Here is an 18,568-nt window from a genome sequence, read left to right as displayed (position 1 = left end):
GTAACACGTCCACCCAGACAGCCACGGTCATGGATTCTTTGATGCTTCGTAAATGTAACAGAAATGTTATGACTTGCAGCAAGACCAGCCAAAAGTAGAGTGAGTTTCTGGAGCAATGTCCCTGTGACAGGCGAGAGATCCCCTGCTAGCTTTTGGTTTGATAGTGTCACTCTGCAATAAGACACCTTTCAGGTGGATCTGCAGAGATTAATGACCTCATCACTCGCTCACCGCGGCATATGTGTTCCAGGTCACGAAAGAGTATTTCACTGTGCATATGTACCTGTCATCCACATCCTGTCAGTTCGTGACGGGTTCACTGCCCTGCTCACTGCTGAGAATAAAAGCTGCACTATACTGAGGCTTTTAAAGGGAGGAGATTCACTCGTATGTCCTCATAATGCTGGCGCTCATTATGTATGATACATTTGTCTGTCGATCCAGACAATTTAAAGTTGAATTCAGCAATTGTCAGCACAGCCAAGATGCTGAGACATGTGTGCCTGATCCAATTTGTAATAATTAAATGCAAAAAATGTTTAAAAAGTTCAGGGGGTGCAGACTGTGCAGCACATCTTGTGTACTGAATGTTCATTTTTCACACTATATTACACTTTAATTGTCCAGATAACAGCTTTCTATCTGCAGGAAATGTCAAGAAAAGTCTCTTGATTAAGCGTCTTTGCATAATTATGGGGCACAAAAGAGTCGCACCAGAGATTAGCTGATGCTGAGATATAAAACCATGAAATATCTTGACATGAGTCTGTCTTTTAACACAGTACGAACAATGCCCCCCGATTGATATAATCCTCACTACACTTTCATCTTGCAAATTCCTAATAATGACTCGGAAAAAGCACTTTTTTTGGCAGTGAACACAGAAGGAGAGATAAGATTATGATAGTTCCAAGGAATGTTAAATCTGACTAAATCCCCAATTAAACAGGAGAAACAGCGGTTTGATATTGTATCCTGTCACTGTGTGACATTTTATTTCCATGTAAAAGCTTTCTGTGAATTGAGAATAAAACTGGCTTATCAAAGGGGCATTATTCTCCACGAGACGTGCAGCAGTTGTTGTACAATGTCCTGATCACATCTCTGATAGCTTCTGTTGCCGGATTGGATTCTTCACGTTTAACCAGCTTTACTCAAATCTGAAAAGGCTGAGTTTTGAAAATGGATAACAGCTGTTTTCACTCGATTCACCTGTGGTGTCCAGTCAGCGGTCGCACGTACTGTGTAAATGCAACTTGTTGCAAAATAAGGCTGAAACTTTCTGTCAGAGGCCGCAGGAATGACAGTGGGCTCGAAGAAGAGGCAACTGCGAGGAGAAATAGTTGAAAATCAGCTTTGAAAACTCCTCTCTGGTGCTGAGGAGGTTCATTGTAGACACTGGAAAACAGCAGTTGGGAAAATTATCTCAGCATGATGTCCAGTTAGTAGCTGCTGTGGAGCTTTTGATCACACCACATGGTGTTTATCAGCAGATGGAGTTGTCCTATTGTCATGGAACTCATATTTTCAGCCAACATGCACTTATATCAAGAGAAACAGACATGTCTCTTGATATAAGTGCATGTTGGCTGAAGGTCTGAAGTTCACACTTGGCCCTGAAAACAGCAGTGGAGAAAACAATCTCACCACAAAGTCCATCTCGTAACAGTTCTGGGATTTTCTCAACTCCTGCTTCCAAGGTCAAGAGAGAACTTGAATTTTCCAGATATAAAGACATACTCCTATACTCATACAGCGAAATATGAGAACACAGTTGCAATGACATTGCCAGATAATACTTAAGCATTACTGCAGCTATTTTCAAATGAACTACACAGTGAAGCATTTATTAGAGGTTTTCATTTTGGTGATGAAAAATGATATGAGCTATTAGCCGCTGTACACTAAAGATTTTCTCCTTTTCTCTGATTGTGTGGAGAGCTGCAGTCTCCTCTCCTCTCCTGTCTGTCTCTCGCCTGTCTGTCTGATTTGAGTTTGCATCACTGCAGGACACGGCCGACAGGTTGGGCCTTTCGTGTTTGTGCTCAGGTGTTCAGATATCACCTGTTCTCTCCCTGCGAAACCCAGACCAGTTGCTTTCTGGACTCAGCCTTCGTGAACTCATAGCCTAGTTTGGATTTGTTCGCTGCCTTATTCATTGAACATTCATTAAGTTGTTAAATGTAACTCCTGTCTACTGTCTACTGTGTCTGAGTGTGGCATTTTGAGCCCTAAAACCCTTCAAAAACATACCAGATTCAGCCCTTTCCAGCTGATGATGAATACACATGAGCTCAGTGGGAAGCTGCTCATTGTTTGTGCATCACTCAATGCAGTTGGGGGAAAAGGCAGAATTTTTTTTAATTCAACAAATTAACACATTGCACGTAAGTGTACATAACACAACAACATCTTACATAACTCGCAGAAAGAAACAATATCATGCAAACAGCAAAACAAATATTAATCTTTCTTTTTCTGGGAGACGGAGTCTGTTGCAACAACATATCAGAAAAAATGAATTACTATATTTGTTGCAAGATAACTTTACAATATCACAGTTTTAAAGTTTCAGATTGAAGCTGAATTTGTTTTCTTGTATGTTTTCTGGTCACAGAAATCAACACAATTCACAACATAATAATAACATTAATACTGATCTAAAATACAGCGAATGACATGATGAATCAGGGTGATTTCTTACAGATTTTTTTCTCCAGTGTGAGTTTAGTGCAACACAGTAAACACAGAACTGATCTCAGACAAATTGCACAGTCAATAACACATCAACAACATGCTGCGCAGGTACGTTCAATACAAAGTACTGTGTACAATGTCATGATATTGATTTAAAAGGCCATCATTGTCAATAGGTATCATGTCATAACATTTATTTTTGCAATGAAACAAAATCAAAGTCTTTTATACTGCCAACACAGCACTACAATTTAGAGCACTTTCCAGTCAATAAGCAATGATTAGCAGCCTTGAGGCAAGGAAGCCATACATATAATGAAAATGGAACAATTAATTTTAATCACAGACAGTTTATATCTAACTGATTATCTTTAATAATATACACACATTTTTTTTTTCTGTAGCTGACACAAGAAATAATACCAGACATCAAATATCTAACCAGTAAAACCCAGTAGTTCTGTTTGTGTGTGGTTTCTGTTTTATAACCTAGTTATCAACAGTAGTTACAGAACGTATGGACACATAAGACATTTTGACAAATGTCTAAAAATGACCAGACCAACGTTCTGTGTTTTGTTGAGTTGTGTACTTCCATTATTCCAAATGTTTTCAACAATGTTGAAACCCCAGAACTTAATTCAAGCTAGTGGCAAGTTTCATTTGGTCACCCTTACTCCCTCCAGTTGCTATAACTTCCGGGGAAACACAGGAATCACCAGACAATACATCAGAAAGTGAGGAAGGAAGGGGAATAATGTAACTAAATGTCACATTTGAAGAACTTAAATACATTTCTGCCTCTGTCAGTACATAGATTTTCATTGGCAATGGAGGTTGTTTGAAGACAGCAACTCCCATCATTCCACAAAACATTATTGTTTCGATTAAGAGACCCCCAGTGGCAGAAATTACATACTGTGCCTTTAAGTTTCGTGGTAATCTGATCAGCATTGAGCAGTGACACGCTCAGCCAATTATGGTGATTTTGTAACTGCTGCAAAATAGCAGTGACACACGTCACTCTGCAACATTTTGTCAAAACCAGACCTGATATCACAGTGTGTGGGATGAACAAACCAGGGCTGAGCCATCGATTGCAACAGATTCCACTGACAAAAGAGCACTGAACTTTTGTGGCACATAAGCTTTTAAAAGCAAAATCATCAAACTGGCTGTCATCTGCAGAGAAAGACTAAGCTCAGCGCTGATGAAGAGCATTGAAATCCTTTAACCCATTACATCTTGCTCACTGGGATGATTGCCTTTGACGGACTTTTCGTGCTGTCGTTTCCCTCCTCTCCATCTCTATTGTGGCTACCTGAGGCAACCCGCCTGTGAGACGAGAGACGAGTCATGTGCATAAGGCAAGTGTTGTTTTCTAATTCAGTCCGTGTGTTTGCTCTGCGGCAGCATCTCTTAAGACCCTGGTGAAGGTGAATGGTGAACAAACCATAAGTGATGGGATCTAGACAGGCGTTGAAGAGGCCGAAGATAAACAGCATATGCGTGAGTGAATGAGAGACCGTCTCCTCCATCTTTTCAGGGAACAACCAGTACCACAGGCCGAGCAGGTAGTACGGCGTCCAGCAGATGATGAATGACGTCACAATGACGATGCTCATCTTAAGAGTCCTCATCCGAGCTTTGGGGATGTTGTTGTGGGAGCGGCGGAGATGCACATCTCTTGATAGCACTAAAAGAGAAAAAAAAACAAAATTTTTGTCACGCACAACTCCTCAGGCCTCAGAAAACAAACTGAAAACACGAGACTTACAGTTATTCCGGGCCATGCGGCTGGATATCTCGACAAGGATTCGCGTGTAGCAGAAGATCATGATGACCAAAGGCAGGAGGAAGAGGCACACAAAGGTGAACATGTTGTAGAGGGTCTCCTGCCAGTGCTGGACAAAACTGCCATGGGTGGTGCACTGGGTGAAGTTCTCCGGGACTGTGATGGTCACATTGTGAAATATGAACATCTGCATGAAAATACGAGAAGGGTTTTGCTTAGTGACCAATCTAACAACTTAGTGGCTTTATTCAGAGCATTTACAGCTGATTGTGATTGCTGCATCCCATCCAATCAGTTCTTCCGGCAATAAAGAATATAATTGTTTGTTGTTTTTCATATCAGTCACCTTCCATGTCGCCCTGACGTCATTACAGGCCTATAATCAGTATAATTAAAGCAGCAGGCATCAGGTTCTTTTCTTTAGATCTTTTACTTAATTATCTCGCTACATTACAGGGCAGTGCAGACGCTGTGCATCATCAGTAATTACCACCTCCTCAAAATGATGCTGGAGTGATCAGGGGTGTGCTATTTGGAAAATTAAATTCCTCCATCTGCATCTCTTCCTTTTATTCCTTTCATTCTCTCTATCACATTGCCATGGGGATAGGAAGACATCGGGAACAGCTACACATAATGGAAAGCTTGAGTCAGGTCAGTGCCTTGCATGGATTCCTCCATCAGTTTAAGTATATGTACACATGGGAGAATGAGAGGTATTTTGGGGGCATTTTCTCACATTAATGACAGTGCAGAAGAAGCAGAGGCAAAACGGGGGGGGGGGGTCACCGCCAACAGAGGTCACTGGCTGGCGTTGCAAAGGCTTTGTGACCATGTGGCATGCATGTGAACCAAATTGTTAAGTGCTTTATCAATGTAGTCCATTAACCATGTTGTAATTGTGTCCATAACTGAATCGTAACTAAATATTATACAACCTTTCTTTGCAAAGTGCTTTCATAAACAAGGGAAGAGGAAGAAAGTCTCAATGGCTCAAGATGAACACAGTTTGACGGTAAGATGAATTAGAAATGTGCATGACTTGAAATCATCAATGTGTCTTGTTATTAACAGACAAATTGTGTAAATATAATATAACTACAAATACTGCTGCTGTGACTAATAATAAGAATAACAAATGTATTCTGAACGTGTTTGAATCAAACTGGCAGTGGATTGAATGTGCACTGCATTTCAATGCATGTATAAATTATAACATATTTAGCTGCTGTCAACAGCTAAATTTGTCCTTATCATGAGAGATCTAGTATATCGATTAGACATTTTTTTCATTGGACACAGAAAGGTTTCTGCTGTGAAGAAAAAAATAATCTAATCCATCGTGCAGGAAAGACAATCCCATGAGACACCTGGGATCCTGCAATCCTGTGCTCCCTGTGAGTTTTCTGCACGTCTGGTCATCTGTTAAAGTAAAGGCCAGTAATTGCAATTCTTGTCGACAAATGAAGAAAGCCCCCCAGGAAAAACCCCGTCTTCCCTTTCCTCTAAAGCCCTTAAATTAATTTGATGTCATATTGTGTTAAATAAAATAAAAAATGGTAAAAACGCAAAAGCAACTCAGTGTTCTTGGTCAACAATTTTGCAGATCTCCCATGACAATGTCATCATTCCATTGTGCTCCCATGCTGCTTTGCTCAGGAAAATACATAGAAGGGAAAAATGCACTGAGGCAATGCTATTTGCTGCAGTTTGTTTGAGGCCATCAGATATCACAGTGAAAATAAATGTCCTGCACAGGCTGAGCTCTACAACAGCTGAACCACCGGAAGTGAGTCAGTAAGTCAGCCCAGGTCAGCAGGGACGAGTCTGCTTTATGAGCAATGGCTCTTTGGATGAACAGAATACGCTTCACTTAGAATAAACTTTGCTTTGTGTGGATATTCAAAGCCTAACAGCAGGCGTTCCAGTCCAAAGGCATTAAAATAAAATACAGCTTCTAAAATCTGTTTCTAGACATCAAACATGTGATTGTGATGCCTGAGGAATATCTCTGGTTTTGAAAGCTTTAAATGACCTGCTGAGTGAGGTTTTCTTTCTTACCGCTTAATCTTCCTGTCACTCACTGTCAATCAATACAAAATGATGTGTGGTGAGGTGTTTGGCCACATTTATATGACATCCTAGTGGAGAATCTTACGTCTATAAATATACCAAATATGTCACGCTGAATCTGGTCAAATGTGTATGAAATGATACTCAGAACATCCAGAACATTTCCATCTGATGCAGCGGAGGTGCCATGTGGAGACTTGGGTTTAATTCAGTGTAAAAAAGGTTGGAACAAGATGATACAGAACATAAAGTATATAATAATGTCACACAGAGCGGAATAATAGGATTTTTCCAGCCCTAAAGCCACATAATGGGGAAATAGAATAGGAAAAATGGATGTTAGGAGGTTGAAAAAAGCAGCCTCAGCTTTACATTAATAAACATTTATTAATGTATCTTACTCAGATGTGAATGGGTACAACTACATTATAGTGTCTAATAAATGGTTTATTCAATGCTTATACAGTGTTTCTTAATGCTAAGGCCCTCAGTGTTAATTGGTCCAGCTGTCTATTGACACAAACGCTACGTTTAGGTTTGCACTCGTGCCGTGGATCACCGGAAAGCTAAAATTCTTATAAATCAATTCATGCAAACCATTCTCAGATACAGTCACAGCAGACGGTCCAATCAACACCAACAACAAGCACACAACCGATGAAGAAATTGAGGCAACTCATCAATGAAGTCTCATAGAAACCTACCAATAGATCCGTCTGTCTGTTATAACTCCAATAAACATGTATGCATAGGTGATATGTTTGTTTCAAAATGTCCACAGCACTCACATTTCAGCTGATACCTCAGCTGACCATCTTCCATTTCATGTCCACAGCCGACAACAACCAATAAGAGTCTGCATTAGAAGGAAGTGGCTCTTCTTTCATGTAAAGATCAATATATAACCTAAATATAAGTATAAATACACAAAATATGAATATAGATGGCCTAAATACAGATCGCCTGAATATAAACATAGATATTTATCTAGAAAAATACAGTCAGGGGTCTGTCTTTGGAGAACATCAACACATCTGCATCTGCAGGCACCTATTTGCAAAAAATATTCACATCGAGATTAAAACCTACTTCAGTGTGTTCAGACTTCTATTCAATGCAAGCAGCACTTACAGTGGCTGACTGGAATAAAACTTCAGAGTGTTACATTTCAAAAGAACCACGCATGCACCATAAGAACAGCTTTTTAGCCCATCCAGGGCTAATTTGTGTATGGCTTAGATGGGCATTTTACACTAATTGTACCGGAATAGGAAAGGGTTTTAATAAAGGTTTAATAAGAAGAAAATAGCACAATTTTCCACCTCCAAGCTCAAATCTTCCAAGATAACACTTTCATCATCCTCCATTAAGGATTCATATTTTTCCTGAAAACAGAAGCACACACCAGAGAATCGTAGGAACTGTGCTTGTTTTTAAAACATGACTTCAGCTACAGTCAAAACACATTTATTAAGCAACCCTGATTGCAACAGGGAGAAATATGCATATACCTGTGGGCTCCCTACCTGACCGCTTTAGTGTGTTATTCGGTGGTATTATTAATTATCAAGGCAAAAGAATGCTTGTTAACATTAGAATGAACATAATAAGAGCTTGACATGCACCTTTAACTTCACTGCTTCACTGGAGCTGCGAGGAATATGAAGTGCTAACTTCACTGCCTGTGATCTATCTGCTGAGAATAGCCTCATGGAAGTGATAATTGACAATTCTTCTTCTTTGTAGTGGCTGAAACAATCATCATTACAGCAAGTGAAGCCATTATATTAATCACAGCTGGATTCCATACAGAGGTTAGGTTAGAAAAAAATGGTGCCAAGGGTTTTCTGTGTTTATGAGCCTATTTTCCCATTTTTAGTGTCCAAGTGACTCACGACAACAGCAGTTTTTTAAACTGATTGAGTATTGAGCAAGAGCGCTCACTGACGGGCTCAGATTGTTATTCTAAGAGTCGAACAACATAATGGAAAGGATTCCTAGAGAGATGCCTTTTTGTTAAAGAGCAAGATACTTCTTGTTTAATCAGAAACAGACGCTAAATCATTCTCGCCAAAGCCTCAGGCTCCATTCACAGAAGCAGTCATTTCATCGTCGTCAAACACACTTCATTCAAACCTGACGGAAACAAAATAAAATTTGTCTTTCCAGTGTTCCAACAACTGCCAGCAACTCTGGTTTGGTCAAAATAAACCCTTAGTTCATCGAGATCAATGTGAAAACATCAGGAGTGAAAGGGAGGGCGGACATCAGAGAAAGAAATAAAGTCGCCGGTTACTCAAAGTTCAAAAGCAAAGCTCTTAAAAGGCTCTCACTCACTTGGAGTGAGATTGCAGATAGATTCTTTGGGAGATTATGGCCTTCCCTCTTTAGTGCTGCTCTGAGATCGACACATTTCGCTATACTGTTGACAAGCATTCAGTGTGCGCCACCCACGCACACGCCAGCTTTTGCCTATATTTTAAGAAAATTACCCATGTAGTAGGGAGTCACGTTTAAAAAGTGGCCAAACAGTCTTTACTTCTTGTAAAAATCAGTCACACCTGGGCGCTGCTCAATCCTGCCCAGCCTGATGCCGGCCGCTGGTGTTATTGCTGCCTTTCACCTTCCCCACCAAGCCTTTGTCCTTTTTCAAGCCAGCACGAAGCCACTAAAACTCAATTTACATCCCAGTTTAAGGTGTTTGACTGTGTATTATTTTCGCCCACCACGTGGCTAGGCACATGTAGGAATAAGGGTTGACCTCGATATGAAGCCCAGTCAAATGGTGCCTATGTGTTAGCACTGAATATGCTTTGTTCAATAAACAGAATATGTATTCAGTGTAGAATTTAAGTTATCCTTCTGCTTCCAGCCTTAAAAGTGCCAAATCTTATTCGCAGCCATCATCCCCAGAAACAGGCTTCATGTTTTAACATTAAAAATAAATGAGAGTTACATTTCTCAGCGCTTGCAGACTAAATGCTGATATGTGGTCTACAGTTGTAAATTCACACAAAGCAAATGTGCATTAACGCCTGTTGTGTGAAACAGTAAGCATAAAATTAACAATTCAGGTCCAGGTTCTGTCCTGAAGTAGTGAGACAAAACCTAGAAAACCATTACAAAATTAATTCCAAAGAAGTCGAAATCTAAATGCACACAATATAGTGAGAAATATGGCATGAATATGAAACATTCATGCTCTGGTTGTAGGAATGAGTGCTGCAAATCAGGGGATGAGTGCCTCATAGCCCAGCGTTGAGTGTGTTATTGTAGTCATGATCTGTTGAGACAGCTGCGATACAAACAGGCTTAGTGGGAAACGTTGGGGAAACATAATTTTAAAGAGAAATGAAAGTAATAAAATTCTCTTCTTCTCCTGCTGGAAAAGCCAGCGACGTAGAGACTGAGTCCACTTCAGAGTCATCACCAATCTGTCTGAGGGTCCACGCCCAACTGGAACTGACAGAGTTCACACATAACTTAAGGTTTCCAGCTTCTGTTACTCTTCAGAGTTAAACTCTCATGAAGAAACTCCTCATGTAAATGAGTTACAGCCGGAACATGCCTGAAGGGCTATGCACTGAGACCCTGTCATTATTCAGCAGTTCAACCTTGAAACCTCCAGGGAGGGTCCTGCTGAACACTTGACAGATGAGGGGTTAAAAACTTTATTGTTCCTTTTCTTCAATGTGTTCATAAGGCAGCATCAAGTGTAGATCTGTTTGAAATGTTAATATCGATGAATATATTTATAAGGAATAGATTTTTCCATGCATTTCTCTCCAGATTCAGCTGAGAACCATCAATCAAGCCAGCAAATATGAAATCAGATTTATCGAAACTTAATCAACATTATTTAGCATCTATCTCACTGCACCCTATTCATCCTGAGACTCGCTCATATTTTTGTCTGATATATAGGAAATGGAACTACGTGACACATGTAACAGTTGGACTTTGATGATGCTCTTCAGAGGACTGAGGACAGTGAGACGCAGTTGAAAAGCCTGGAAAATGCCAGTAAGTGGACCTTAAGTGAAGTTCAAATGCTCCACGTTCATTCTTTAAAATGCCTTTCTATAATTGAAGTGTATCATTTTGTTGTCATCAGTGTTGTGAGTTAAGTTTGGTGACTGATTCATTCAGTTACATCAACAGTTTTTCTGGATAATTTTATTATCTTTAAGAATTTCACATTATTACATTTTTGTCACTGTTTGGCCCCATGATTATTAATTATGCATATGCCTGCATGCTATTAAGATTAAGATCATAAAATGCTTTACAGAAATGGTGAAAACACACAGTAGATCTATTAAGAGATACACATATTATCACCTCAGCTCATGGCCAATTAATACTTCCTCCAAAGCTAAAATAAATATCAGGGTGACTCAGAAAGTGCTATCTATCGAGTTCACTTATTCCCGGCAAATGAACTCTTCTGCAGGTTTAATGCCTCATGTAATGAAGTGTCAAGCAGAAAACAGATGACTGCTGCTTGGCTGCTGGCTGCAGAAGTCGCTACAGTGCACCATTGTCCTAACTTTGTACAATGTGACACAGACAAAAGAGATGATGAGGGGGAAAAAAAAGAAAACAAGGTGTTTACAGATGTGGAGTCATTGCCCGTTCTTTTTCTACCCTATCAGAATACCTTTGGGTTACAGAAAATGTCGCTTTTGCTGGAAATTAAAAACAACAAATTAAGGTATCATCTTGAAACAAAGCCAGTTTAAAGACATTTAATCTTCACCCACCACATCTCTGAGTAAGATGCTCCATGTTCAAGGAACTAATTAGATAACCGAGCGACTGAGCATGTAAGTTTCCAATTAAAAACCTTCTCAGTCCATTTAACACTAAAGGCGCTGCAGAGCCCACCTGGTCTCATTCAGTTTTCCACTGCGAGCTTCGGGCTGCGATGTGTGACTCAAATACACACAGCTGGAAACGGCTCGGCCCTGCTTGTGTGCCGCTGCCTCTCCGTGACAGACTGTCTTCAACACAGTATGTGATGCCAGAGGGTCTCCAGCTGTCTGTGCACTCCTGCGTCAGGGGGATCACTGATAAACTGACCGATTCACCAGTGATCCCACTGACGCTTGCGGTGCAGGTGCAAAGCTCGGAGTAGAAATGCATGTGAAACTTCCTGTTCAGTTTATGACACTGTGGTTTTCTTTGAACTCAACAGTCTGATAAAATAGAAAAAAATAAGTAGCAATTGAACCTTTAGAAGAAACCCTGCTTTTATGTCCAGTGCAAACAGCAGTATTACGCTGTCCTAAATAATATTCCAGCATCTCAAAAATAGTTTTTTCTTCACTTTTTCTCAGATTACAAATAGAAATTATAAAACTGAGAAATGGAGATTTGGTCCTGCGGCTTCCCACAGTGGAGACAATGACAGATTTGTGATAAGAGTCCAGTATTCAGTCTCGTGCTCCAGCAGCCTGTGCACTGAGTGGTGGTAATATCAGCTGAGATCAATTCCATAGGCATATTGGTATTTTACACGTGCATTAGTATTTAACCTCTCTCATCCTCTATTGTTCTTCATCACAGTCCTGTCTATCAAAGCTAACGCACTGAAAGCAAATTTCAGATTTTTTAAATTAGACTGTGTTCACACCGATAATAACACATTGTGAAAAAAAAAATGTAAGGGGTCGTGTTGCTGAGGGCTGGTTGCTACAGGTTACCAGTGAGTAGATGGACCAGAAAGTGCAGTGTGCACAGGGTTTATACTCCTATAGTATGTAGGTAGGTTTCACAACTCATGAGTAATTATGTTAGCAATAAAGTGCAACGTCTCAAGACCTGCAAGGTGACGCACTTACAGATCGCTCAGCTGTTTCACCGGATTAGGTTTCACTCTATCAGAGACAAAAATGAGCCTGGATCAACTTTTATTTGCTGAGCCACATCCTGCTTTTTTCCCCCTGGTGCTCCATTTTCCAGCCCAGTCAATGATTTCACAGCTCACGATCTATAACACTGCACATCCACCACCAACGCTCAGTGCCGATCCAGGAGGTGTGGGTGGTGGATGGGCGTGTGGAGCATCCAGCTCTCATGTGGGAGACTGGACTGTGTGTCACAGACCTCCAAGTAATACTTGCATTTGTTGACCATAATGAAATTAGCTGTAATTGAAAGAATGGCATTATATAATCACTTTTGAAGGTGATGAGGGGAACAGTTGCTTATTCATACATCCATTTAACACGGAGAGCGTTTGCATTCATCTGAAGCCGTGCGTCCACCTGATGAACATAAGCCAAGTATTGACTCTGTTTTAGCTGCTCTGGTCTCTGAATGAGACCAGGTGAGCTCTGCAGCTCTTCACACTTCAGTGTTCAATGTACTGAAAAAGTTTTTAATTGGAAAGCTAAGCGCTCAGCTCTCTAATAAGTTCCTTGAACATGGAGCAGCTTACCATCAGTATGTGGTAGGGGAGGATTAATTGCCATTAAGATTGTTTTGTTTCAAGATAATATTTTGAACTGCTGTTTTTAATTTCCAGCATATCTTAATGAAAAGCTGCATTTTCTTCAATCCAAAGGGATGCCGCTGGGTTCAAATCACTGCATGTTAATCTTCAGTAAGCACCTCATTTTCTTATTTTCCTCATCTCCTGAGAGAAATCCCTGGCCCTCGAGATGCTAAATGCTCCATTATGTTCATTAGCAGCTGATTTGTCTATCTGCCACTTGGTGCTGGGTAGGTAGTGTACAAGAGTTTATCAGCACTTTTTTACAGTCCGCTAAAGTCTGCTTTCATATACACACTGATACATTGCTGATATAGACTAATATCAAATAAAAGCATTTTTGAGATAACTGTTTGCCTTCTGAAGAAGTTTTGCAGAAGATCCTTAGCAGGAAAGGGTTTCTCAGTGAGAGCTGCAAGAAGAACATTATATTAAGAAATACTGCAGCACATCAGAATATAAAACAACCACAGCTGGAAACTACAGTGGTGTCAACTGTACTTTTGCATTGTAAATCAGTCACAAGAGACATAATTAACCATTTTGTGGATTTAAGGACAGTGAAGGAGATTTTGTGGCATCACAGAAGCGCTATATGGAAACACAGGCTACAGATGCTGCTATTTGGATAAAGATGACATTTGTTTTAGACTGATCAGTGCAGCCACCATCTCTGCCACCTCCTCTAAGGCTTCAGATGCACAGCAGCACAAACCACTGAGAGCTGAGAGCTGGCTGTGTGTTTTTTCTCCTGTCAATAAAATAAAAAAGGGGGAACCTTCATTTGTGCCATTGTCTTTCCTGTCACCTCTCCCTGGCTACTCTGTGCACACTCTCAGTAGCTAAATCCAGACTGTGTCAGATGAAGGTCAACAAAGTCTAAATCAGGCCACACATCACATGTAGGGTGATGCTGCTGTCAGAAAGTCTGCAACATTACTTGTTACTGGAAATAATGACAAACACTGTGAAAAGGTGATGCCTGCAGTGTCTTATTTGACAAGTCATAATGAAGGGTTTTCGAGTAAACCTTGGCATTTTTCAGTATGTTCTGAATTAGTGTTGCAAATAAATTGAGAGATGTTGAGAGATTCAAACCACCAGTAAAAAAAATGCCTGAGCCTTATCCATGCATTTCACTTTGAGGTTGCAGGAATGCACTGAATAAGAACGACAATAACGATATACACAAATAAAAGATAAATAAACATACGCTTCACATCATTGCTCCCATTTCTCCTCTTTCTTATTTCGTATTTCCTAATCGTGACTGTGATGCCAGTTGATTTGGCTTGAATGGATGGATTCACAGTCACCTGTCATCGCAACAGTTGTAAACTTTGGCCATACTGGTCACTGCACACATTTACCTTTCATGTCAGTGGTTTGTGAGTTGTCTCTCTCCATTTGTGCAAAAAAGGGATTTGAATGAGGTAGCCCCGGAACTTATATTCTGATAACTGTGCACCACGCGGCTGACACATACTGCCTGAAATAATCACCAACATGAAGAAAAACACTTGCCAGCCCACACAAATATCTAATTTCTATGACACACTGAATCATTCTGGCTACCTGGAAAAAACATAAAGGAGTCATCAAGGCGGACAAATGCTTAGTGAGCAGCATCATGTTTGAGTGTTGTGATAGCAGGTGTGTTCTTTATATGACAGTAATGCTATTATAGATTTCATTTGTTTCAATCACCAGGATGAGGTCAGCATCATGCATTGCTCCCACCATGACATCCCACCATGAGACATGTTTGACCTGATGTCAATAAGCACCCTCATGTTATACAGTATGATTAGTGTAATTGTTCATTTCTATCTCCTGTAATATGTTATATGATCTTATTTTTATCGCTGATTCACATGCTCATTGAACAGGCTGATACCACTCTCATGCATGTCCATTCAATATGAAGAAGCCACAGCTAGGAAATGCTTAGCTTCGCTGTCCAGCGTTTAAACTAAATTCATCACCTCTAAAACCTCTACATGCCGAATTTGTATTGCCAGGCTGGCTATTACCCCCCTCCAGCCTTAACCACTCTGTAACAACATCGCCTGACTTTTGAGCATTTGCAGAAGCAAAAGAAACCACCATTGTTCTTGTGATATTTTAAGTGGAAATACTGAGATTATACAGACAATTTTGGGAAATTTAAGGTAACATTAGCCCCTGGCTGGAGCCCTGCCGCTGTTCGTGTTGGATTGTCAGTGGACCACAAATTAAGCCTCCTGTTCTACAGTTCTACAGCAAAACCCTGGTCATGTGTTCCAGCTTTTTTCTCTCTCAGCAGTGTGAAGGCAGATGTGGTATTCTGCCATCCCTTCATGTGCCCCAGTGGACCAAACTTGCAGTGAAAGGCAACCAGAAACATAAAAAACAGGGTTTCACAAACACTCAGCTTCAAGCTGCGCGTTAAGGTGGAAGGAGCATGAAAGGCGCGTCGATATGTGGCAAGGACATTTCAACGCTCCTCGACGTGAAGTCGAAACCGGTCCTGGGTGTCTGCTCTTATTGATGTTGCCTCTCAGAAGAAGCCTTGATACATTTAAGGCTTTGACAGAAGGGCATCATTTGCTCACTTTTAAAGCACAAAATCAAAAAACACCCTGTGCTGCGATGCACTCTGATGCAGGCATGGAGAGACTCATGTGTGATTAGTGAACTCTGTAATGTGTTACTGTATAAGCAGGGGTTGATAAGCATAATCTCTGATGTATTATCAGCTGTCTTGCCATAAAGTGGCCTCAGCATTTTTACCCTGTAAAAACACATATTTCAAATTATGCTTACAGTTCAGACCACCTGTGAAAACTCATTGCTCCTTCTTTAGTTTATTCTGTCGACTAGTTAGACCCTGACTTCTTTCACCCCAGTGAGGTCCAAGGACCACAATGAGGAAAAAAAACATGATCTTACACCTGATTAAGTAATCGATAGGCATCCCTGAAACCTCATGAAAGCCTGTCAGGTCAATGATCCTCCGACATTCGTCTACACCTAATCAGAAATCCTATTTGATTCATGCCAGCAGCTGCCTGATTTGTGTTCAGCAGCTCAAACCCATTCATGGACTGTTATGAATTTTGCATATGTTGTTTGGCAGCCACTAACCTGGACCTTGTACTTGTATTTGCTTCAGTAAATCATATCCGTACTGACGTTGTGAAATTTCCCAGAACTTGAAAACTAAAAGCTCTTACAATAAAGCTTAATTTAACTCAGTTACACCAGACACCAACACAACAGGTGGATGCAAAGTGCACCTTTTGAGGGGTTTCAGTTTTGTCTCCCGCTCAGTGAGCCAGCTGCTTTTTTTTAAATGTAACATAAGATCTCTGTTCTGTCTGTAATGTTCTGAGTTGTTCTATCAGGTTTCCCTTCAGATTTGACAATTTAATTACCCGCATCTGCACTTCTCAGTGCAACCCAACAAGCTAGATTCTCTATGAAATCACACTATCAGCACTTACAGCTGCTTTCTGAATAAGATTTGTTTCTCCTGCAAGTAAAAGGCCAGTAAACAGGGATGTGAGAGGTGTGCAGACAGCAGGTGAGTGCGCACGGAGGGACACATTTGTTATGAAGGCATAAAAACGCGCTGCGACTTACCTGAGGGAGTGAGAGGATCACACTCATCGTCCACGCCACAGTCAGCATGATTTTGCTTTTCCTCTTGGCCTCGCTGATGCCCAGCGGATTGAGGATGGCAGACTGTCTATCCAAGCTAATGACCACAGTTACAAAAGCACAGGAGTACATCGCCACCAGTTTCAGGAACATCAGCAGCCTGCAGGCGACGTCCCCCGCCTGCCACTGTACCGTGATGTTCCACACCGCGTCCACGGGCATCACGATGAAAGTCACCAGCAGGTCCGCCACAGTCAGGTTCATTATGAGGATCCTGACGTGTGACTTGCGCTTGCCGCCGTTGCTGGCTGCCCAAAGCACCACTAAATTGCACACAGCCGACACTGCGCACAGGGTGAAGGTGATGATGACTCTGACTTTGGCTGCGGTGGAGAAAGTGGGCAGCTGGAGCGCGTCTCCATCAGCGCTCTTATTGCACAGTGAGGTTGGTCCCTGGCAGCTGCCATTCGCTGTTTCATCCGTCAGCTGGTGGAACATAATGAACACCGGAGCCTGACTGACGGGAGCCACTAATAATCCCGGCTGAGTTTACGCCGCGTCGCTCTTCTGCATCTCCAACTGGAACTTCAGCTGTGAAAACTGAGGGGGGAGAGAGAGAACTGATTTGCTGGACTGTATCTATGTTTTTTATACACACTACTGGGTGCAGGTGCATTAGTGGCTCCTGAAACATGGCAATACAAGGAATCCCTGGCGCACGCAGCTTTAATTAATGCACAAGCAGACGCCACGTTTTTAAGCTGTTACCTGGTGTTCAGAAGCATGCAAAGTGATCACACAGACACTGACACCAATACGAGATATGAGAAAATGCATTACTGACAAAATGTACTAATAATACTGAAGTGAAGCTTTTAGCTGAACTTCTAACCTTCCTCCTCTTCAATTCTCTCACGGTTCCACAGTTATTACTTCTTCTAATTAAAGGCAGGCGACTTGCCTCGTTATTGTCCCGAAGGAGGGGAAAGAGAAAGGCAAAGAAATCAGAAATGAACCCATTTCCAGGCAAACAAAAACAGCTTACCTGCAATTAGGAGCGGAGCTGACAGTGAGCGCATGGGGATGTCATGGATCGTATCTCTGCTGCAGCCGCTGCAGCTGTTGCTTCAGCGCGCTTCATTCCACTGCTCTGACGCGCGCAGTGACAAGCGACAGCATCAGGGTTTGATCTGTCTGTGAACCGCAGGAGCGCCTCTTCCACTGGAGGGGGGGTGGAAGAAGTGGCACAGAGTAGAAAATACCATTACACCTTATTAAATTATCTGATCTTAAAAATTAAACAAAAAGTGGTTTTCTACTCTCCTAAGTATCCTGACATGACCTCAGAAGTTTAGAGGAGCCGCTCAACATAACTGACCATGGCAAAGTAATGGCGCAGAAAACAGCATAAAATAGCACATTTCTTCCCTTCAAACATTCCAAAACCAACCAACCAAAAAAAAAAAAAAAAAAAAAAAAAAAAAAAACCAAAGAAACAAAAACAGATACAAAAAACAAAAACCCCGGTTAATCCGGCGTTTTTATAACTCGATAAAACGGAATCTCGAGGCTCTATTTCGGTCGCTGAGGGGAATTGACGCTATTTCCCATCACTGCGATCCTGGCGCAACGAGCGAGTCGCCTGCGGTCTGCTGCTGCTCACCGGCTCAGAGCAGTGCCACGGTCTTAGATTCTGCAGTGACACTTTGTTTGGTGAAACACATCCATACACGTAGACTTCCCACAGTTTTAACCCCCTTCATGCTCTTGTTTGTCTTTCCACTTCAACCAGCCCACCCGTGAACACACGGGGAAGAAAAGGCAGAATAAAGATTCATGATGAACGATTCTCACCAGCTCTGTTA

The 18,568-nt window shown here is 41.3% G+C and overlaps 1 protein-coding gene across 1 annotated transcript; it reads right to left on the bottom strand.

Annotated features, from left to right (window-relative positions):
• Positions 1-3,935: 3,935 nt before the first annotated feature.
• gnrhr4 (gonadotropin releasing hormone receptor 4) lies at positions 3,936-17,201 on the bottom strand. The gene is made up of 3 exons (XM_041938433.1): positions 16,686-17,201; positions 4,475-4,679; positions 3,936-4,393 (listed from the first exon to the last, which is right to left on the bottom strand). The coding sequence occupies exons 1-3, from the start codon at positions 17,199-17,201 to the stop codon at positions 3,936-3,938; spliced, it is 1,179 nt and encodes a 392-aa protein (XP_041794367.1).
• Between the last annotated feature and the right edge of the window lie 1,367 nt (positions 17,202-18,568).

The sequence above is a fragment of the Chelmon rostratus genome, chromosome 6, assembly GCF_017976325.1.
Source record: "Chelmon rostratus isolate fCheRos1 chromosome 6, fCheRos1.pri, whole genome shotgun sequence".
In the NCBI taxonomy this organism is placed as follows: domain Eukaryota; kingdom Metazoa; phylum Chordata; class Actinopteri; order Chaetodontiformes; family Chaetodontidae; genus Chelmon; species Chelmon rostratus.
This window is presented reverse-complemented; position numbering and strand designations above follow the sequence as displayed.